Source organism: Globicephala melas, chromosome 19 (genome assembly GCF_963455315.2).
Source record: "Globicephala melas chromosome 19, mGloMel1.2, whole genome shotgun sequence".
Taxonomy (NCBI): domain Eukaryota; kingdom Metazoa; phylum Chordata; class Mammalia; order Artiodactyla; family Delphinidae; genus Globicephala; species Globicephala melas.
Genome location: NC_083332.1, coordinates 5,390,160 through 5,412,875, shown reverse-complemented (window position 1 = coordinate 5,412,875; position 22,716 = coordinate 5,390,160). Strand labels below are relative to the sequence as shown.

At 42.2% G+C, this 22,716-nt stretch overlaps 1 protein-coding gene across 1 annotated transcript; it reads left to right on the top strand.

Moving 5' to 3' along the window:
- The first annotated feature begins 53 nt into the window (after positions 1-53).
- On the top strand, positions 54-20,067 carry LOC132593275 (zinc finger protein 615-like). Its single transcript, XM_030847767.2, is given in 7 exon segments — positions 54-1,794; positions 3,777-3,973; positions 5,145-5,271; positions 5,549-5,641; positions 11,666-11,755; positions 16,683-18,311; positions 18,314-20,067. Coding segments are annotated over 6 exon segments (2,199 nt in total). The 5' UTR covers positions 54-1,794; positions 3,777-3,958; the 3' UTR covers positions 18,559-20,067.
- The last annotated feature ends 2,649 nt before the right edge of the window (positions 20,068-22,716 follow it).

The following is a 22,716-nucleotide window of genomic DNA, read 5'->3' as shown; positions in this document are numbered from 1 at the left end:
GTTTCTTCAAATGCTTCAGACCGTCTTCGGCCGCCGTAGACCGACGAAAAATCTGGGCGACAGGGGCAGAAGTAGAAGCGGTTCGTGGAAGTGTTACGTTTTAGGCTCTGCTTGTGGACTGGAGAAAATCGGGTCAGTGTGTGCATTTGTTCCTTGAAGTTTTGTGGTTTTGTCCCATAGGAGGTTTGTCCCTGTGGACGTGTCGTCCACAGGGTGGAATGGTGTAGTGTGGACTTAACGGAATTATTGAGGGTCTGGTGGGAAGCACTGATGTGGAGGTATTTGAGAGGAACCAGGAGCGTTTGTGACGCGCGTACCTGTCGTTGGGGTACTTTGGGAGCTGTTCGTTAGAACGATTAAGAATCTGTAGAGGGAATTCCCTGGCGGATTCGGCGCTTTCACTGTAGTGGTCCGGGTTCACTCCCTGGTCAGGGAACTAAGATCCCGCAAGCCACGCGGCGCCCCCCCACAAAAAAAAATCTGTAGAGATCAACGATCGTGACCGGACCGGCCTGATATGGGGGTCTTTGCGGCTCACTCTATTTCTAAAGGATGCAGGTGGTATTTACGATGGTAAGAGATTCAGATTACGGGAGTTAATATGGCGCTCAGAGATGTTGGGGCCTGGCTGGATGGTCATCATATGAGGGTATCTGGCCCAGGTTTCGGATTAATAAGGAAGTGTGTAGTCAGTGTCTGTGGTACAGAGAGTCTTGTGAGGGCTGAGGCTTTGGTCCCCTAGGAGGCCTGGTTGGTGGCTGCGTTGAGATTCCAACCTAGTAGGCTGGGAAGGAAGGTGGTGCAGCCCGGGACGGTAGTGTAGTTCTAAACCTTCTGCTTTTTAGGCTTTTATCTGCAGACCGAGGGACTAACCCAGCCTCCTCTATGTGTTGTGTATCGTGTATCGCTGTTTTCGCACTGCAAAGGCAGAATTGAGTCCTCGTGACAGATCTGAACCCTCAAAGCAGAAATGGATAGTATCTATCCCTTTGTTACCGACCAGGGCTCTTGGCCTCCTTGGTCCATAGAAATTGATCAAAGGCCAGATAAGAAATTCAGGCCAGGCTTTATTGTGGTCCCTACTGCAGCAGGGGGGAGCGAGAACAAGTAAGAGGTTCCCTTGCTTGTTCGCTGTCTGAGGTGGGGTTGGAGGGGGCATCTGTTTCCTTATATGCGGTGAGGGTAAGTGTATGTCCGAGGGTTGGGCCGGAGCGACGGCTTAGATGGTTTGCCCGTGCTTTAGGTGGTGTTGTGTGCAAGGGGCATGGCAGTACCTGCTTTTGCTCCGGATCCCCTGCTTTTGCTCTTGGTTCTTCAGAAGTGGCGGTTGGGTTTTTTGATTTCTTTGTATCTTGTTGTCCAGAATTTGACTCCTCTGTGCATATACAAAGTTATTTTTAGTCCCTTATGGTTTCTTTGTATTTTGTTGCTGGAGGAGAGGTGTGTCCAGCTGCAAGCACTGCAGCAAAGTGTCCCAGGTCCCAGCCTGTCTCACCTTTGCAGAAAATGTTTGTCAAGGCTTGCTCTCACCAGCGGCAGTGGACACTTGCTTTTTTGTCTGACATGCGTTCCCACTTTCTTCTTTGCTAACAGAACCGCCGTTTTGTTTAGTTATCCATCCTTCTGACAGGGTGACCCATATCCCAATACTGGTTGGTCTTAGTTAATCCTGGTGGTTCCAGTTCCCGTTGCTAGTGATTGAATTAGTACGAAATGAGCTTAGGTACGTGGTGCAGTTCTAGCCAGCAATATATATGAAAATCTGCTTGGGGGTTTCTGAGTGAAAAATTTTAAGTAAGTATTATAATTCTTTGAATCTCTCTTTCCATGTCAAGGATGATATTGTCTGAATATAACCTTAATTTTCTGTCCAGTTTCTAATGTTTATAATTCATTCCTTTTTTTTTAATTAGAAAAAAAATTTTTTTTGGCTGCCACCTAATGGCGTGCAGGAAACTTAGTTTTCCCACCAGGGATTTATCCTGTGCCCCCTGCAGTGGAAGCCTGGAGTCCTAACCACTGGACTCCCAGGGAATTCCCTTGCTGTATATGTTTCAAGGCTATATTGTTAGGTACCTAGAAATGGCAAATTTCTTAAAATGTGGTGAATTGAACCTCTTACTAGTAAGCTTTGTTTCTCTTCTCTGTAGTAATTTTTGGGCTTTCTGGTGCATTTTTTCAGAGAATATAGATTATCTGTGGTTACTCTTTCCATGGTTTATCTTTTTCTAACCTTTTATTCTCCAGCTGTCCATATCACTATGTTTCAGTCATGTCACCTAGAGTAGCATGTTCTTGGGTTTTATTTTATTTTATTATTATTATTGTTTTGGCCACACTGGACAGCATGTGGGATCTTAGTTCCCTGACCAGGGATCAAACCCAGGCCCCCTGTATTGGAAGTGTGGAGTCTTAACCACTGGACTGCTGGTGAAGTCCTGGGTTTTAAATTTTAATCCAGTCTGACAGTTTCGAGGCATTTGTATTTGATGTAATTAACTGGAATCTTTGTTCTGTTTATACTGAATATAATTCATTTTAAAAATTTGTTTTATTGGAGTATAGTTGATTTAATATACTTAATATAATTCTTAGTGTTTTGTTTTAAAATAGTCATATAAGTGCACGGTATTTGCCCCACTTGTTCTCTATTCCTTATTCTCTTTTTTGCCATGTTTTGAATGAATTTCTTCTTATTCTGTTTCCCCCTTCTGTTAGGATGGAAATTATATACTTTAAGATAATTGTTAGTTTTCATCATGACACTAGAGATTACATACAGTATGGAAGCTTTCTTTGTCAAATTCTTATGTTAGTACTTTTACACTCTTCTCTAACAATACAGGCGTCTTAGAGCATCTCAACTCAATTTCCCACTTTCCAATTTATTTACAATATTGTGTGCTTTAAAAAATGTATTTAAAACCTAAGATATTATCGTTATTGTGTATAAGACAGTGCTTCTGGTTTGCCCAGTACATTGGTTTTCAAACTGAAGTGTGTGTACTCACAGGGTGTATAAAAACGCTTGAGGAGGTTCCTGAGCGCACACGGTTTAAAGGAAAGCAGTGCCCAGCGCCTCTCCTCCCATACGGTCCCTTTTGTATAACTGAGCTGCCTGAGAGTCTCCTGCTCCTGAGGCCTGCTGCTGGGATGAATCTCGTTTCTCTCACCTCCTTTTTTTTTTTAATCTTAGACTATTTTTTAAAATTAATTTATTTATTTTGGCTGCATTGGGTGTTCATTGCTGCACGCGGGCATTCTCTAGTTGCAGCGAGCGGGGGCTACTCTTCGTTGCGGTGCGTGGGCTTCTCATTGCGGTGGCTTCCCTTGTTGTGGAGCACGGGGTCTAGGCACGCAGGCTTCAGTAGTTGTGGCACGTGGGCTCAGTAGTTGTGGCTTGCAGGCTCTAGAGCGCAGGATCAGTAGTTGTGGTGCACGGGCTTAGTTGCTCTGTGGCATGTGGGATCTTCCTGGACCAGGGCTTGAAGCCACGTCCCTTGCATTGGCAGGTGGATTCTTAACCACTGCGCCACCAGGGAAGTCTCCTTCAACTCCTTTGACAGTCACCCACTTCAACTTCACGGAATAAAGGAATACCCCACCACAGTCAGAATCTTAGCCTTTTTGGCCAGAGGAATAAAGTCGTCTGGGGTAAAAATGGGACACTCGGCCGTGCTGTGGGCATTGGGCTAAGGTGAGCGCCCAGGAGCAGCGTTAGCATCTGGGCCCAGAGGAAATGTACCCTCAGCTTGAATTTTCTCCTCAACCCACAGGTCCTGACTCCCCAGGAGCAAAAGAATCAGTAGAAGGAGGAAGAAGTTACAGGATTTGGTATCAGCATTACTGGGGACATGCTTGATTGAAGACAGGTATCAGAACAGAAATTTAGAGCAGATCCAGAAGTCACAGCGACAGAGCCTTCTTACTGCCAACTGTTTTTAGAGAACGGAAAAAAATGATCCAGGCCCAGGTGACTTTTGGTTTGTTTTATTCTTTTCTTTGTTCCCGAATGGGTTTGTTAGTTGTCTGAGTTATTCTAGCTAATTATTGCATGTAAGAGTGTCTTGGGGACCCCGGGTGTCTTTGTAGCCTGCTTCCGAAGTGAGGGTGCTCCAGGGGACCCTAGAAATTGCAGCCAGTGTCTGAAGCGAGGGCAGTTCTATGGGAACTGTTTCCTCAGGCTTTGCAATGTGACTGACTCTTGGTTTCCATGTTCAAATCTGGATTCTTAATCTACCTTTTTTCTTATATTGCTTTTATTTTTGTTCATTACACAGCTGACTTAAGGATATATTTAAAGGCTGAAATCATAACAAAGTACACATATCAAAAAATAAGTTTCTTCTTCATACACTTTAAACATGCTTATTAAACATTTAGTTTCTTATAATTCTGGCTTCTTGAGTCACTTCCCAGAAGATTCTGATTAACTGGCCATAAAGATTTAGTCATCCCAATTTCATTGACTTATGTGTTAGTCATATATATATATATATATACACATATATATATATGTATATATGTATATGTATATATATATATGAATGTAGTGTTTCTAGGTTAACAAGAAGGTTTAACTTTTATACGTTATAGAACGTCTAATGATAAATGGATGGATGACTGACTGCACAATTATATTTAGTTGGATCCTTGTATTTTATTAGGCTTTTGCTTGTTCCCTGTGCGTTAAAAACAAACAACCCGGGGCTTCCCTGGTGGCGCAGTGGTTAACAATCCGCCTGCCAATGCAGGGGACACGGGTTCGTTCCCTGGTCTGGGAAGATCCCACATGCCGTGGAGCAGCTAAGCCCGTGCACCACAGCTACTGAGCCCACGTGCCACAACTGTGAGACCCGTGTGCCTGGAGCCCATGCTCTGCAACAGGATAGGCCACCGCAATGAGAAGCCCGCGCACCGCAATGAAGAATAACCCCTGCTCGCCGCAACTAGAGGAAGCCCGTGCACAGCAGTGAAGACCCAACGCAGCCAATCAATCAATCAATCAATAAACAACAACAACAAAAACAACCCCCTAGATATATAGATCCAGCCTATAAAGTAGAAATGAGAAGAAAAACTTTTAACATTTCTTCCATATCATCAAAAGGACATCACTTCATTAAACACCACTGTTACTATAGGAAACCCTGACGTTTGACGATGTGACTGTGGACTTCACGTGGGAGGAGTGGCAGCTCCTGACCCCTCCTCAGAAGGACCTGTACCAAGAGGTGATGCTGGAGAACTATAGCAACCTGCTGTCTGTGGGTGAGGACGGCTCCCCTGTGCCCTTCAGAGGGTCCCCAGTCAGTGGTGTTTCCTTTCTCGGCTTCTGAAAGCTCTGGAGTGTCTATGATGCTCTGAAGCGGTAGATTTTCAGTCCCCTCTCTGGTCCATGAGAAATGGGTATTCTCCCTTCTCCTGAGAGCACAGCATTTACTCTGTAGGTCGTGAAATTGTTTTGTCCTCAGCTGTAGTATTCTGTCTTCACAGACCCCAAGCCCAATTCACTGGGTCTAAATATTCTATCATTTCTGGTGAATAGGTTATCAAGCCAGAAAGCCAGACGTACTCTCTAATTTGGATCACGGAGAACCATGGATGATGGAAGATGAAATCCACTGTCGAACCCATTCAGGTGAGTGAGAGACCAGCAAGGTGACACGCGTGGAAATCACACTATAGTTGGTCAGAGAAGAGTCACAGCTGTGAGGGGGTTGGACGCTGGGTGAGCAGTGCCTCCGTGCATCTCTCTCCCGATGTCAGACCTCTTTTTCTTTGTAGGAGTTTAGAGAAAAATATGTCCCTTCTTAGGGAAGCCTCTTGTCTTTTCCGGGATCTGTTTCTTCTTTATTTTACCCCCATCTTGATTTTTGTTTACATAGTTTTCTTTTTCCCTGGATTCTCATATCTTTTCCTTCTTCTTCATACACTTCCACCTCCTTTTCTATGAAACTCCACCTTCCAAGGCCTCTCTCCAAAGAGAAAACTTTGAATTCCTCACTGTGTTCTAGCTGCTGCACCTTTCTGTCCCACTGGTAATGTTGATTTCCTTTGTCACATTCACCCCATGTTGGCTGCCGGCCCCAAAAGTAAACTGGTCTTCACTGTGCCTTGTCCCCACTCTGAGGTTCTCCAAAGGTTTTGTTTCCCATTTTCTCCAATGATCTTCTAACCTTCAAAGTTTTCTTCATTGTCATAAGCTAAGCTCCTTAGGGTCACTGGAGAAGACTCCCAAATTCATCTCTCCCCAGTGTGCTCCACCACAGACTTGGGACCTATATAACTTACTCACGTTGATGGCAGCTCTCCTGGGTTCTGAATAACTGCCAGGACCCAGGATCATCTTCCCTCCCAGAAAACCACTATAAGTTTACATTCTCCCTTACTCTTATGCAGTAATGCCTGGCCATTCAGGCATTACCTCATATGTTCCCCATCTGCAGAGCTGTCTTACGTAAATGCGTCTGCTGTTCATGATGAATTTTTAACTAGAGACGTTATCTTAACATCCTACGTTCTCAGTTCTGGTCTCAACCTGATCATAATTCTTCCTTATTTCAAATTAATTCCTTTGTGTATTTATTAGTTTTGAACTTTCTTCTCGTTGATTGTAGACCTTACTGTCTTCATTTCCCTAAAATTTTCATTTTTCTTTCCATTGTATTCTGATGACATTTATCCCAGCTAATCAAACTACTTGGCAGTTAAAGTTCTTCTTCTGTCCATGAACTCCATGATATTGACATCATCATGCTCACAAAGAGATATATTTCCACCCTCTTTCTTAAATTCTCCCTAATGTGTTCCATATATGTGATTGATATTTTGATTCATTCCTCTACATTTTTTTGATAGCCTGTTGTATGCTGGAAGGTAAGACCAGTGAAAAACAGTATACATATAGGTCACAAGTTTTTAGTCTAAGAGAAAGGAGTCAAGAAATTAATCAAGTGTTTTGGGGGCTGGTGGTGTGAGATAAAAAAGAATAAAAATAAGCAAATAATATATCTAATGGGTGAAAAGTGCTGTGATAAAGATTAAGTAACATAAATTGTTAGAGAAATGCAAATCAAAACTACAGTTAGGTACCACCTCACACCAGTCAGAATGGCCATGATGAAAAAGTCTACAGGGAGTTCCCTGGCAGTCCAGTGATTAGGACTCCATGCTCTCACCGCCAAGGCCCCGGGTTCAATCCCTGGTCGGGGAACTAAGATCTCACAAGCTTGTGGGGTGGCCAAAAAAAAAAAGAAAAAAGAAAAAATGTCTACAAATGACAAACGCTGGAGGAGGTGTGGAGAAAAGGGAACCCTTCTATGCCGTTGGTGGGAGTGTAAATTGGTGCAGCCACTATGGAAAACAGTATGGAGGTTCCTCAAAAAACTAAAAACAGAGTCACCATATGATACAGCAATCCCACTCCTGGGCACATATCCAGACAAAACTATAATTCAAAAAGATACATGCACTCCTATGTTCATAGCAGCACTGTTCACAATAGCTAGGACATGGAAACAACCTAAATGTCCATTGAGAGATGAATGAATAAACAAGATGTGGTACATATGCACAGTGGAATACTACTCAGCCACAAAGAAAGAATGAAATAATGCTATTTGCAGCAAAGTGGATGGACCTAGAGATTATCATACTAAGTGAAGTAAGTCAAAGAGAAAGGCAAATACCATATTATATCACTTATAGGTGAAATCTAAAATACGACACAAATCAGCATATCTACAAAGCAGAAACAGACTCACAGACATAGAGAACAGACTTGTGGTTGCCAAGGGGGAGGAGTGGTGGGGGAGGGATGGAATGGGAGATTGGGGTTAGCATATGTGACCTATTACATGTGAAATGGGTAAACAACAGGGTCCTACTGTGTAGCACAGAGAACTATATTCAATATCTGTGATAAACCATAATGCGAAAGAACATGAATAAGAATATATATGTATACCTGAATCACTTTGCTACACAGAAGAAATTAGCACAACATTGTATATCAACTATATTTCTGTAAAACTTCAAGAAACAAAACTTTAGTCAGCATAACAGACGAGTAGGTGCTGGGGCTCCTCTTTAGGCTGGGGACACCTCTCAGATAAGGTGCCTCTGAGCCAAGAAATGCGGGAAGTTAGTAGGCTGCTGGGTTAGGAGTTTTCCAAGTAGAGAGGCTAGTGGGTTTAAAAGGCTGAGCCACGGATGAGTTTGAGAAACATTAAGGAGCCTGTGTGGACAGAGCAGAGTGTGCTTTCTGGAAAGTGATGGATATAAGGCCAAAGAGGCAGTAGCAGTGGGGGCAGGGTGGGGGTGGGGGTAAGATTGGTCACGTATTCCATTTCAAGGAAGCGTGATTTTACTCCCTAATAAGATGAGAAAACACGAGAAGAGGACTTCCCTGGTGGTACAGTGGTTAAGAATCCACCTGCCAATGCAGGGGACACAGGTCCGAGCCCTGGTCCAGGAAGATCCCACATGCCATGGAGCAAATAAACCCGTGTGCCACAACTACTGAGCCTGCGTTCTAGAGCCCACAAGCCACAACTACGGAAGCCCACGTGCCTAGAGTCCATGCTCCACAACAAGAGAATCCACCGCAATGAGAAGTCCGCGCGCCACAAGGAAGAATAGCCCCTGCTCGCCGCAACTAGAGGAAGCCTGCATGCAGCAACAAAGACCCAACGCGCCCCAAAATAAATTAATTAATTGATTAATTAAAAAAAAACACGAGGAGTTCTTGAGTACTGGAATGACATGAAATAATTTACATTTTTCAAGGAATCCTTTTGGCTTCTGTGTAGAAAGCAGACAGTAGTGGGCAGGGCGGCAAACAGGAAAGCCTTGTAGCAGGCTATTGCAAAAAACATGGTGACAGGGAGAATGGTTGACTGCAGCATGTGTGGAGGGTTCAGAGTGGGTGAGGTTCTGGATATGCTGCATGTAGAGGGCAAATGAGATTTGACATTACGTAAATACAGGCTGGGAGAGGAAAAAATGGATGAAGATTGTTGGTAAGGTTCATACTGAATGCAAGACCGTGTGCCTGAAGCACAGTGAGGTCAAATACTGAAACGTCGGAGTTGGGAGCAGAGAAGGGTTTACTGCCTGACTGTGCCAGGAGTCAGGTGGCTCGTGCCTTAAAAAGTCTGGAACTCCTTGAAGGCTTTCAGCAAAGCCTTTTAAAGGCAAGGTGAGGGAGGGACCTGGGTAGTTATTGCACACTTCTTGGTGGTGTTGGATTCTTTGTTCTTGCAGCTGTCATGTAAGTCAGGTCATGGTCAGGTCACCATGTTTTTGTAAACCTTGAACAAGACAAATGTTATTCTCTGTTCAGGTCAGGTCACGGATGTTCTTGTATATTTCAAGCTATAGGCAGCATTCTTTTACAAAATGTACAGAGCCAGCATGACTAAGTACAGGCAACAGAGCACGACAGTTAAAGTGAGGTTAAAGTAAAAGGAACAGATCTGATATGGAGTCAGATTTGTTCTTCCTTATTACAAAAGCAGAGCAGTTCCTCAAGGGATGTTAACGTTTCATGGCACATGGGTCTCAAGTTCACCTGGGTCTCAAGTTCACATAGGACTTTGATGGTTCTCCATAGAGGTGATGTGGTGAGTGAGGTTAACTGCAGTCCCTAACTGTCCTTCTCATAAATGTAAAAACATGTTTCCTACAGCTGTTTCTTCATTTTATCTAATATGATATTAATCCTGCCTAATCTACACACAGGCATCAGTCTGTGTCCATATGTGTCCATATATATTCTTTAAAGAATAATTTCTTTACAGATTTGATCATCTAATAACCTGTTGTGCTCTATACATGTTTTATACCGTTTCTTTTTTTTCATTTAATATATTAACTACTGAAATTAGCATGTATTGTGATTCTGGCATCTGGAATCTCTTCATTACTGGTTTTGGTATTGGCTCAACTGCTAATGGTGAATTTAGGAATCTGTATTATTCATATACTTATAAGAATCATAGAGTTCAGTATTAGTAAATAGATGCTTATGAGGTAATAGAAAATATGTATTGGTCTCTGCCCCCTGTTTCTAGCACAGAGCTCCTAAAACCCTTGTGATTCCCTAAGTGATTAGAATGCTAGGAACATCTCTGGTTTTAATATTGGCCTTTGACCTCTGTTCCTGACACAGGGCTCCTGAAACTCTTGTCATTTCCTGGGTGACAGGAGTAACTTTGTTCTAGCAAGGTGACTCTGAGTGGGCTACTGGATGAGGGCTGGTCACCAGAATGACCAAGCCATGGTGAGAAGCTTGTCCTTTTTATCCCCACCCCCTGTTCTCTTGAGAAGGGAGAAGGGTTGAAAATGGAGTTAATGATTGATCATGCTTACATGATGAAGACTCCATGAAATCCCCAAACTATGATGTTCAGAGGACTTCTGGGTTGGTGAACATGTGGACGTGCCCTAAGATGGTGTGGAAACATGGCATCCCTTCCCACATATCCTTCCCTACACATCTCTTCCATCTAGATATTCACCCGTATCCTTTATCATAGCCTTTAATAAAGTGGTAAACATAAGTTCTCCAGAGTTCTGTGAGCCCCTCTAGCAAGTGAATTGAACCCGAGGAGGGGGTTATTGGAACCTCTGATCTATAGCTGGCTGGTCAGAAGCACAGGTGACAACCTGGATTTGTGATTGGTGTCTGAAGTGGGGGTTGCGAAGTCTTACGGAACTGAGCCCATAACCAGTGGGATCTGACGCTATCTCTGGGTAGATAGTGTCAGAATTGATTTAAATTATAGGATACCCAGCTGGTAGGGCAGAGAATTGCTTGTTCTGGGGAAAAAGTCTCCACACATTTGGTGACCAGAAGGGTCAGAAACGAAATGTTCTGTGTGGGTAATAAAGGAGACTCGCAGGGAGGAAGCACACAGTGGAGAAGAACTGGGTTTTTCACTGCACAGGAAGGAAACGAAACTGGGTTTTTCCTTTACAAATGCTCACATATATAGAGATTGCACATGTTTTTACATCAGCTAGAAGAATTAACGGTACATTACCGAAACTTCTTTGAATTTTCAACTTTAGTTGAATGAATGGAAGACTGCACAGTAACGTAATATCTTACTAGCATTCTTACTCTATCACACCGTGTGAAGGAAAAAAACCCACTAATTTCCCATATGGCAAAAGTGAGCAGAATAATTTCCTTTACATTTTTCCATATTACCCAAAGGACATCACTTCGCTAAATAAGACCATGTTATGACAGGAATCCCTGACATGACGACGTGGCTATGAAGTTCACATGGGAGGAGTGGCAGCTCCTGGACCCTGATCAGAAGGACCTGTGCCGGGATGTGATGCTGGAGAACTATAGCAACCTGCTGTCTGTGGGTGAGGACGGCTCCCCTGGGTCCCTCAGAGGGTGCCCGTCAGTGGCCGTTCCATTCTCAGCCTCTTAACTCTTCAGACTAACTGCATTCCTCTGCAATGGTCGAGTCTCAGATCCTTCTCTTGCCCCAGACTAGAGGGTATAATAGTCCCTCTCCTGAGAGAAAAGCCTTGAGGTTACAGATGTGAAACCTGTTTATTCCCTCCATGTACCATTATCCCTTCCTGCCGTATCCCAACCCAGTTCGGTATGTCTAAGTCTTCTATCATTTTTCATGAACAGGGTATCAAGCCAGCAAACCAGATGTTGTCTCCAGGTTGGAACGAGGAAGATGGCCAGTAGAAGATGACTGCCACAGTCGAATCTGTCCAGGTGAGTGGGTGAGACCCAGCAAGGTGGGCAGCCACGGAAGTCGTACTCTGGTCAGGAGAGAAGGCGTCAGAGCTGTGATAGTGTCTGAGGAAACATAAGCAGCCTTACCACGTACCTCTCTTCCGGTGTAAAAACTCTTTTTCCTTGTAGAAGTTAAGAGGAAAATATATCACTTTGTTCTCTTTTGAGATCTGATCCCTGTTTATTTCATATGCATCTTGTTTTTCTTTAAATAGTTTTCCTCTTCCTAGGATTTTCAAATCTCCCTCTTCTTCATTCACCATCACAGGATCTCTGTGTTACCACTTGTCTTGCTGTGAAATTCCACTTTCCAGGCCTCTCTGGAAAGAGCGAACTTTGAATTTATCACTCTTCTTACTACTGTACCTTCTTCCTGCCCAGCTAGGAAATAATGATTTCCCACCATAACATCCAACCCCACCTTGGATGCTAGAAAAGATGTTTTTACCATGCTACATGTTAGAACTAGGTCATAACTTCTGTCTGCCTTAAATAACTTCCTTCATAGTTTTGCTAATTCAGATTCTCCTGTAGTTCTTAGATGTTATCATTGTATTTATTTTCCTAAAGCTTCTGTTCTCACTTTATATTTTTTAACAGTTTTATTTAGATTTAATTCATATAATATCAAACAATTTATCCATTTAAGTTATATAATTCAGTGGTGTTTTATTATATTCACATAGTTGTGCAACCATCACCACCATCAGTTTTGGAGTATTTTATATGTATATATCCTTCTAGTGGCCTTTATTATTATAGCTTTGCAGTAAGCTTTGAAATTGGAAAATGTAAATCCTCCAACTTTTTCAAGCCTATTTTGAGTATTGTGGAGCCTTTGAATTTCCATCTGAATTTTCGAATCAGCTTGTGAAATTCTACAGAAAAAAAAATTTGCCTGGGATTTTGATAGGGATTATATTGAACTGTGTGTCAATTTGGGGAGTCATTCCATCTTAACCATATTTAGCATTCTGTTCCATGATCATTGAATCTTTTTAAATCTAATTAGGCCTTTAATGTCTTCCACAATGTTTTTTTAACTTTCAGAATATAAGTTTTGTATTTCCTTTCTTAAATTTATTCCTAAATAAACTGGTATTCTTTTATATATTATAGTAAACGGAATTGTTTCTTGATTGCATTTTTAGATTATTCATTGCTAGAATGTAGAAATAAAATTGATTAATTTCGTGTCATATTCTGATGACACTTAGTCCCAGTTAACCCTATTTCCTGCCATATGTGATTACACTTTCTCTTTCAATGATCCCGTGATATGATATCATCTTGATTATAAAGAGTAAAGAGTTTTTGTCCTCTTCTTTTTTTTTTTTTTTGGCTGCGTTGGTTCGTAGCTGCGGCATGCAGGATTTTCCTTAAGGCATGTGGATCTTTCATTGCGGCACATGGCTTCTCCCTAGTTGTGGCGTGCGGGTTTTCTCTTCTCTGGTTGTGGCACGTGGTCTCCAGAGCGTGTGGGCTCTGTAGTTTGTGGCACGCATGCTCTCTAGTTGTGGCGCTTGAGCTCAGTAGATGTGGTGTGTGGGCTTAGTTGCATGTGGGATCTTAGTTCCCCGACCTTGGATCGAACCTGCGTCCCCTGTATTGGAAGGTGGATTCTTTACCACTGGACCACCAGGGAAGTCCCCTAAGTATTCTTAATATGTTCCATACATATGATTGCCTTCTGCAATTGATGTGCTAGTTTTACTCCTTTAAAACTTGCATTTCGAGAGCCTAATAGCATAATAGTTTTGAAGCTAATAGCAATACAAAACAGGAAAAATATATATATCTTGTCCCTTCACACAGAGTACGTTCTAAATTGAAATACTTTATAATGAATAATAAACAAATGCGTAACTAACATGTCTTAGTGTAAAAATTGCTGTAAGGAAAATTAAAGCAGCTAATGGAAGAGTGGGTGTTGGGGCTTGGAACTGCCCTTTTAGGAATGGGAGTGGCAATCTGATAAGGTGCCTTTGAGCACACAGATGAGGGATATGAGTAATCTTCCTGGGTGAGGAGTTTTCCAAATGTGAGACAGTGGGAATTTGAAAGACCTGAATCTGGAATGTGTTTGAGGAACTTTGGGGAAACTTACATGGGTAGAAGGGAGTGAACAAGAGGGAAAATGACTAGAGTTAAGGGTAACAGGGTAGTAGCTGCGGGTTTTGGTACATAGGTCACAAACTGCCTATCAAGGCCATTCAAGACCTTGATTCTTTTCTGAATAATTTGAGAGAACAGGATTTTGAGTAGAAGAGTGGCATTATACAATTTTTATAGTGGATCACTTTGCCTACTTTATAGAAGGTAGCCATTATTTGGGAGGGGGATGTACTTTTATACTCTTGGTTACAGTGTGTGACAATAAAATGATACAGATTAAAGTCATCAAAGATCAAATGTGCATGGGAAAGACTCCAGGAGAGGCTGCACACAAGGTTCCCGGTTGTCCTCTACCAGTGGAGTCATGTGAACAGTGCTGAATTTTCCCAGCAATGATGTTTGAATGTTTGACAATACGTGTGAAGTGTTGCCAACCAGGGAATTTCACCCAAGCCTGCTGTCTCTAGACCCCAGAATCAGAATGTTAGTGTTGTCCAAAGCCTCAGGCATACAAAAAACGGGCATCTACCACAAATCACATTGTTAGTATAAACTGTATGTTATGGCTTCAGACCTCATGTCTAAAAAGATACTCTTATTAGGCAGCATATCAGGGACTCAGAGGTTATCTTCCAGTCATCAGTCATGGCCACTCATTTCTTTGCAAGATGCAGGGATGGAGTAACTGCATACCAACGTTCCCTTTTTACATAGGAACATAGGGTATGTTCCAGCTAGACTATTAGTTGGAATCTTGGTTACAGAAGCTTTCTTCTAAATTTGAGGTTAGTTGGGATTAGCAGATGCAAACTATTTTATGTAGAATTGAATAAACAATACAGCACAGGGAATTATATTCAGTATCCTGTAGTAAACCATAATGGATAAGAATATAAATATATATATTTATGTATGTATAAATGAATGACTTTGCTGTACACCAGAAACTAATACAATATTTTAAATCAGCTACACTTCAATAAGAGAAATTCTAAAATATTCAAATTAGTGCTTTGGTAGAGTTAGGTGAATGGTGGTCTACAGAATGAAGAAGGATGGCAAGATGTTAGACTATGATAACCAGTCTTTCAGTAGTCTGTCACACTTACCTCGAAATCAGATGCTGAGGATCCATATCTTACTCATCATTGTATTTTGTTCTATATACCTGGATCTTCAGGGGACCCGTGATCACAATACTCAATGTTTGGTTCTCTTAGGTGGGCTTAATTGGATTCCAAACTCTACATGTTGGAATGGCTAAAGCCTTGGCCCTGTGCCTTCACCTTTATTCTACATGTTTCTAAACACAGTCTCATCCAGTTCTCTATCTTTGAATAATGTATACTGATGATATCCACATTGCTATTTTCAGATAAAACCTTTTTAAAGATTTATATATTCAACCTGTTCGTGTTTATATAGTACTTGGGTATGTAATAGTCATCTTTTTTTTAAAATTTATTTATTTATTTTTGGCTGTGTTGGGTCTTCGTTGCTGCGTGTGGTCTTTCTGTAGTTGCAGAAAGCGGGGTCCACTCTTCGCTGCAGTGCACGGGTCTCTTTTGTTGTGGAGCAGAGGCTATAGGCACACGCTTCAGTAGTTGTGGCACATGGGCTTAGTTGCTTTGTGGCATTCGGATCTTCCCAGACCAGGACTTGAACCCATGTTCCCTGCATTGGCAGGTGGATTCTTAACCACTGCACCCCCAAGGAAGTCCCTGTAATAGTCATCTTAAACTTTGTTTCACAATGCGTGCTAGATTTTCCTCTCATTCTGGACTTCAGTAATATTCCTCACATTATTAAGAGGCATTCCACCTACCCAGTGGCTGAAACCACATAATTCGTGGAATAATCCTTGAGTCTTAACCTCTTCCATGCTTCTCCCATTAAGTCCATCAGTGAACCTTGTCTTTTCTTTGAACATATCCTGATTTCCTCCACCTCTTACATTTTCATTGCTCCTTTAACCATGATTCACAGACTGCAATTGCCTTCTTTATTCCTTTGCTTCAGTGGTGTGTACATAGAATTAAACCTGGGTGTCCTAAATTTTGACTCATTTCTGATACTATCTATGTGGAAATAGTGTCAGATTCTACAAGTTAAGGGTTCAGTCCCACATGGTTGTCCCAATGTCAGATGTCAATTGCAAGTCCAGATTGTTACCTGTGCTTCTGACCAACTGGCTGTAAGTTGGAGGTTCCCATGACCCGCTTCTTGGGTTCAGTTAATTTCCAAGGGTGGCTCTGAGAACTGAGAAACATTTACTTATGTTTATAACCAAGTGAAGCGGTACAAGGTCCGAAATGAAGAGGTACAAGAAGGCAAGGTCTGAAGGATTCCTGAATGCGGGAGCTTCTTTCCCCAGAACTGGGGTGCACCACCCTCCTGGCACTTGGATGTGTTCACTCATCCAAAGGTTGAGCAAATTTTGTTAAGAGTTCTTATAGAGCTTTAATATCTAGGCTCTCTCTCCTTTCTCAGAGGCCAGTGGGTGGAGCTGAAAGTTCCAACCTTCTAATCACTTAGTCTTTCTGGTGGTCAGTCCCATCCTGAGGTTATGTAGGAACCCTATGCTAAGTCACCTCATTAGCATCCTAAACACTTAGGAAATTACAAGCCTTTAGGAGCTCTGTGGAGGAAGACCAAATATATTTCTTTTTATACCACACATAGAATTGTCAGTAAATAGTTACTTCACATGAAGGCAATTTTTGAAACAGTTTTCTTCCAAATTAAGATTATGAGAGATTGCGGAATGATTCCTTGTTCTCTTCTTTCCTAGAAATCAGGAAAGTTGATGACCTTCTGCAGCATCACTTGACAAATCACAGAATTCAAAATACTGTGGAACAATGCTGCGAACATAATACATTTGCAAATATTGTTAATCAGAGCAAAAGTCATTTCCTGTTAAAGCAAAATTGTGATATGTTTGACTTAACTGAAAAACCTTTAAAATCAAATATAAGTTTTGAAAACCAGAAGAGAAGCTGTAACTTAAAGAACTCTGCTGAGTTTAATGGAGATGGGAAATCCCTTCTCCATGCTAACCATGAGCAATCTTTTACTGAAATTAAATTTCCTGTAAGTGCAAAACCCATCAGCAATAACTCCCTGTCTACTAAGCAACAGAGAACTCACAACATAGAGAAAGCCCATGTATGCAGTGAGTGTGGGAAAGCCTTCTTCAAGATGTCTCAGCTCTTTGATCATCAGAGAGTTCATACTAGAGAAAAACCTCATGGATGCAGTCTGTGTGGGAAAGCCTTCTCCAGAAAATCCAGGCTCACTGAACATCAAAGAACTCATACCGGACTGAAACATTATGAGTGCACTGAATGCAATAAAACCTTCTTCAAGAAATCGCAGTTCAATAAACATCAGAAAAGTCATATGGGAGAGAAACCTTACACATGTAGTGAATGTGGGAAAGCATTCACCACAAAGTGTCTGCTCATTTATCATCAGCGAACTCATACAGGGGAGAAGCCCCATGGATGCAGTCTGTGTGGAAAAGCCTTCTCTACAAAGTTCAGTCTCACTACACATCAGAAAACTCATACAGGAGAGAAACCTTACATATGCAGTGAATGTGGAAAAGGCTTCATCGAGAAGAGGCGTCTTATTGCACACTGTCGAACTCATACTGGTGAGAAACCCTTTGTATGCAGTGAATGTGGGAAAAGTTTCACCTTGAAGAAGAGTCTTATTCCACATCAGCGAACTCATACTGGAGAGAAACCCTATACATGCAATGATTGTGGAAAAGGCTTCACCTTGAAGAACCCTCTCATCAGACATCAGCGAACTCATACAGGAGAGAAACCCTATGTATGTAGTGTATGTGGAAAAGGCTTCACCATGAAGGGTGATCTCGTTGTACATCAGCGAACTCATATTGCAGAGAAGCCATTTATATGCAGTGACTGTGGGAAAGGCTTCACTGTGAAGAGCCAACTGATTGTACATGAGCGAACTCATACCGGAGAGAAACCCTACGTGTGCAGTGAATGCGGAAAAGGCTTTCCAGCCAAGGCCCGGCTGATTGGACATCAGCGAACACACACAGGAGAGAAACCCTATGTATGCAGTGATTGTGGAAAAGGCTTCATTCAGAAGGGCAATCTCATTGTACATCAGCGAACTCACACAGGAGAGAAACCCTATGTATGCAATGAATGTGGCAAAGGCTTATCCGCGAAAAGGAAGCTCGTTGCACATCTGCGAACTCATACTGGAGAGAAACCATATATATGCAGTGAATGTGGCAAGGGATTCACCGTGAAGAGTACTCTTGGTACACATCAGCAAACTCACACTGGAGAGAAACCGTACAAATGCAACGAGTGTGGTAAAGCCTTTAGGAAGAAGACATGCCTTATACGACATGAGAGATTTCACTCAGGAAAGACTTCTTTGCATGTACTGAATGTGGAAAATTCTCTTTGTGCAAAAATGATCTCATTACCCATCAGAGAATTCACACAGGAGAGAAGCCATATGAATGCAGTGAATGTGGGAAAACCTTCACCACAAAGTCAGGGCTCAGTGTTCACCAAAGAAAACATACAGGAGAGAGGCCCTATGGATGCAGTGAGTGTGAGAAAGCTTTTGCCCACTTGTCAATCCTTGTTAAACATAAGAGAATTCACAGGTAGTCACTTTGGGGAAGCCTGTTGCCGGTTGTAGACCCTCAAGATAATAGTATGCAGAGAAGAATCACAATGCAAAGAATGTGGTATTATCTTTAGTGATCAAGTACCTCATATTTTATATTGATGAAAAAATTTACAAAACTACTCGGATACAATCAGCCTTGGTGAAAATATTTTAGGACATTCTATGTCTAAAAAGTATATACTGAGATAAAGCCTATGAGTGTGAAAGACTAGGAAAGCCTTCAGTGGAAATAAACCCTATCATATGTGATCATCATAGAACATGAATGAATGAATGTTTCTAATTGGTAGAAGTATAATTGTGGAAAAGCCTTTGCCCAGAAGTAATACCTCAACAGATGTCAGTTATCACTAGAGAAATACTTTCCTGTGGCAATGAATATAGCAGGGTTTGCAGCAGTAAATATTGCTTTATCATTTGCCAGGAAATCCGTGCAGAAACCCATTCTATATGGTGGACGTTAACAAAATATCAGACAACGTAATGAAGGAAAGAAGCCTTGGGGAAATGATGAATGAGAGCATTCTGTTACAAGTCTTAAGGGATACTACACCTCACAAGCAACTGAAGGATACCTTCAGCCATATTTCTAGTTTCCTTGTCATTGATCTTATAAATTTTACATAGTGGCAGTTACTCTCAACATGGATTGAATTTTCATTATTTAACTTTTGCATTTCTTTGGTTCCAAGTTTGTGTTATTTCAGAATATTTGAAGTACTTCAAAATGAAAAATGTACTCGTTTCTTAAGTATAACAACATATCTGGATGTGTTTAACCAAGTTTGTAAGTACCATCAGGGGGTTTATAAAATTAATATAAATGTGATGTTTTTATAACTTTTAATTTTGAAGTAAGTTTAGAATCACAAAAAAAAAATATTCCAGAGATTTCCTAAATGCCCTTCAGCCCACTACTCCCAAAGGTAAAATCTTATAATAACCACACAGTTTACTGTGTGGTTATATAAGGTCAAATAGAGGAAAGTGAAATTGTTACAGTGCTGTTAACTACAGGGTTTATTTCGACTGCACCAGTTTTAACATGTAGTAGTTTTTGTTTGGTTTTTATATATCTCCTTAAGAAACTTCATCACATATGTAGGTTCCTGTAACCAACACCCCAGTAAAAATTTAGAATGCTTTGTCAACACAAACTCCCTCATGCTACATCCTCATAAGTCACATCCTTTCCCTGACACTAACCCTTGGCATCACAGATCTTTTTGTATCCATAATTTTGTCATTTATAGAATATTAGAAAAATAGGGCCTCCCTGGTGGCACAGTGGTTGAGAGTCCGCCTGCTGATGCAGGGGACAGGGGTTTGTGCCCCATTCCAGGAAGATCCCACATGCCGCGGAGCAGCTGGGCCCGTGAGCCATGGCCGCTGAGCCTGCGCGTCCGGAGCCTGTGCTCCGCAACGGGAGAGGCCACAGCAGTGAGAGGCCCGCGTACTGCAAAAAAAAAAAAAAAAAAAATCATTTAGGATGTATCCTTTTGAGGTTGACTGTTTGACCTTGTGAAATTGTAGAAAATAGACATATTGGTCTCTGCCCCTAGTTTCTGGCACAGAGCTTCTGAAACCCTTGTAAATTTCTACATAAGAGTGTGTGGAGCATCTCTTACTCTATTGATGTGATTCTGGGTGGGCTCCTGGATGGGGGTTGGTCAACAGAGAGATCCAGCCATGATTAGAAGCTTGGAATTTTCAGCCCACTCCCCATCTTCCAGAGAAGGGAGAGGGGCTAGAACTGGAGTTACTAATTAATCATGCCTATGTAAGGAAGTCTCCATAAAATCCCAGTAGTAGGAATTTTGGAGAGCTTCTACATCGATGAACACATTCAGGTATGGGGAGAGTAGCACACCATAGCACAGGGACAGAAGCTCCTGTGCTTGGGACCCTCCCACATCTCGCCCTATTTTTGTCATTTAGCTGTTCATCTGTATCCTTTATCATATACTTTAATAAACTGATAAACGCAAGTGTTTCCCTGAGTTCTGTGAGCCATTTAGCAAAACTAATTGAACCCAAAGAAGAGGTTGTGGGAATCTCCGGTTTGTAGCCAAATCAGACAAGTTGTAGGTAACTTGGGCACCTGCTGAGTGTGATTGACATCTGAAGTGGGGTGGAAGCAGTCTTATGGGACTGAGCCCTTAACCTGTGGGATCTGACACTATCTTCAAGTAGACAGTGTTAGAACTGAGTCAGAGTTAAGGATCCAGTTGGTGTAGTGAAGAATTGCTTGGTGTGGTTAAACGCCCCACCCCCGATATTTGGTGACAGATGTGTCAGAAGTGTTGCAAGTGTGGCAGTAGCACGAGTAAAAGAAATACAACTATGGATTTTTCCACTATAGACCTCGAGTAAATTCAAGCTTGGATCCATCCAGAAGCTCTCTGCACATCCTTTCTGCCACAAGAATATCAGAGTTCATGCAACTGGCCGTACCCAAGGTATTTCTGCCTAAGGGTTCAAGGGCACCATCAGTTGCTGGTTTTGCCCAAACTGATGACTGAAATGCATCTCATACCACGTTGGCCTTGGATAGGTGCCAGCCCCTGAAAATTTAATTTAGCTGTATGCCTGTGACCATTTCTTGCAAAGACAGGAAGGCAGTGGGGTGCCCATAAGACATTTCTGTGTCTTCCCACCCAGCCAAGTGATAGCAGCCGTTAAAGCTGCTCCCGTCCTAAATGCCAAAACCTCTGTGAGGTCATGGAGCCATGTGATGTCATAGGACCTGTGCACGGCCAGAACTCGGACTTCTGAAGCTAACCCAGAGCCCTCGCCAGACACACTCCTCCCAGGCGCTTGGCTTCCCTAGCAACTGCTACAGAAGCACTTCAGGGAGAACACATCACAATTAGAAGTGGTTTTATACCGGGTTCAGCCTTTGGCAGCTTCCAGAGGAGTCTTCAGAGGCTCAAGATATGCTGAGCCTGATTCTGGGTGAGGATCCCCAGTGAGGGGCCTTTGGGGTCGGTGAAGAGGAATGCGTGTCAATGACTGTGTTTGGGGTCTATTTGGGTTGATTCACTGAGGAATCTGGGCGTTAGTGATGGAGCCTTAAATTAAGGCTTAATCTGAAGTGTTTAATGATTGAAGGTCCTGTTGGTCAGGGTTTAGGGTCTATATGTTAGGTCTGCAAGATTCAGTAATTGAAAACTGGATGGAAGGTGTGAAACCAATGAGCACTGCCTCTCCCCTAGGTTAGCGATTTAATATCCAGCTCATGATCTGGAGAAGCCTGGAATTGGGGGAGGAGTGTCAATGGGAAAGAGTGTCTGTGGTAAATTTCAGATTCAATTTGAGGTTAGTGTTGTTTAGGGAGTACAGAGTTTGTCTGTGTTTGAGAGCACAGGAGTCGGGAAGTTTTGAGACCCATAGTCCCAGGCTAGTGGGTGTTTAGAGACTCAACCTTTGGATCTTTCCCCAAGGTTCCTGTTAAAAATTTGTCTCCTACATACACTCTTCTCATTGTCCCCACAAAAGTCAGAATAATGCACCGTGGTCAAGTGGTGTGTATAGGAATAAAGACAGGATATTTGTTCATTTTACTGCAAAATTTACTCTTGGGCATTTCCTTTCAGATTTCTTTGACACAAGTAAGAACAACCATTTTCCTAAATTCTACTCCTCAATGAGAGCCATTTCATTGAAAAAAAATTTTTTTCAGACTACTGTTCTAAAACTTGAGATCATCTGTATAAACATACATTCAAGAATCTCGCTATCTTCTAGGCTGTATTTTTTGCATTGTGTCTTGCAAATAATAAAAGTTCACGTTATTTCATCTTATAACCAGTATTTCATATTTTCAGTTTTTTGAATTTCAGCAAGTCTGATAGTTGGGTACTTGTATCATATAGCTGTTTTTTTGTTTGTTTTGTTTTGTTTTTTGCGGTACGCAGGGCTCTCACTGTTGTGGCCTCTCCCGTTGCGGAGCACAGGCTCTGGACGCGCAGCCTCAGTGGCCATGGCTCACAGGCCTAGCTGCTCCGCGGCATGTGGGATCTTCCCAGACCGGGGCACAAACCCGTGTACCCTGCATTGGCAGGCGGACTCTCAACCACTGCACCACCAGGGAAGCCCTCATATAGCTGTTTTAATTTGCATCTCCCTAATAACAA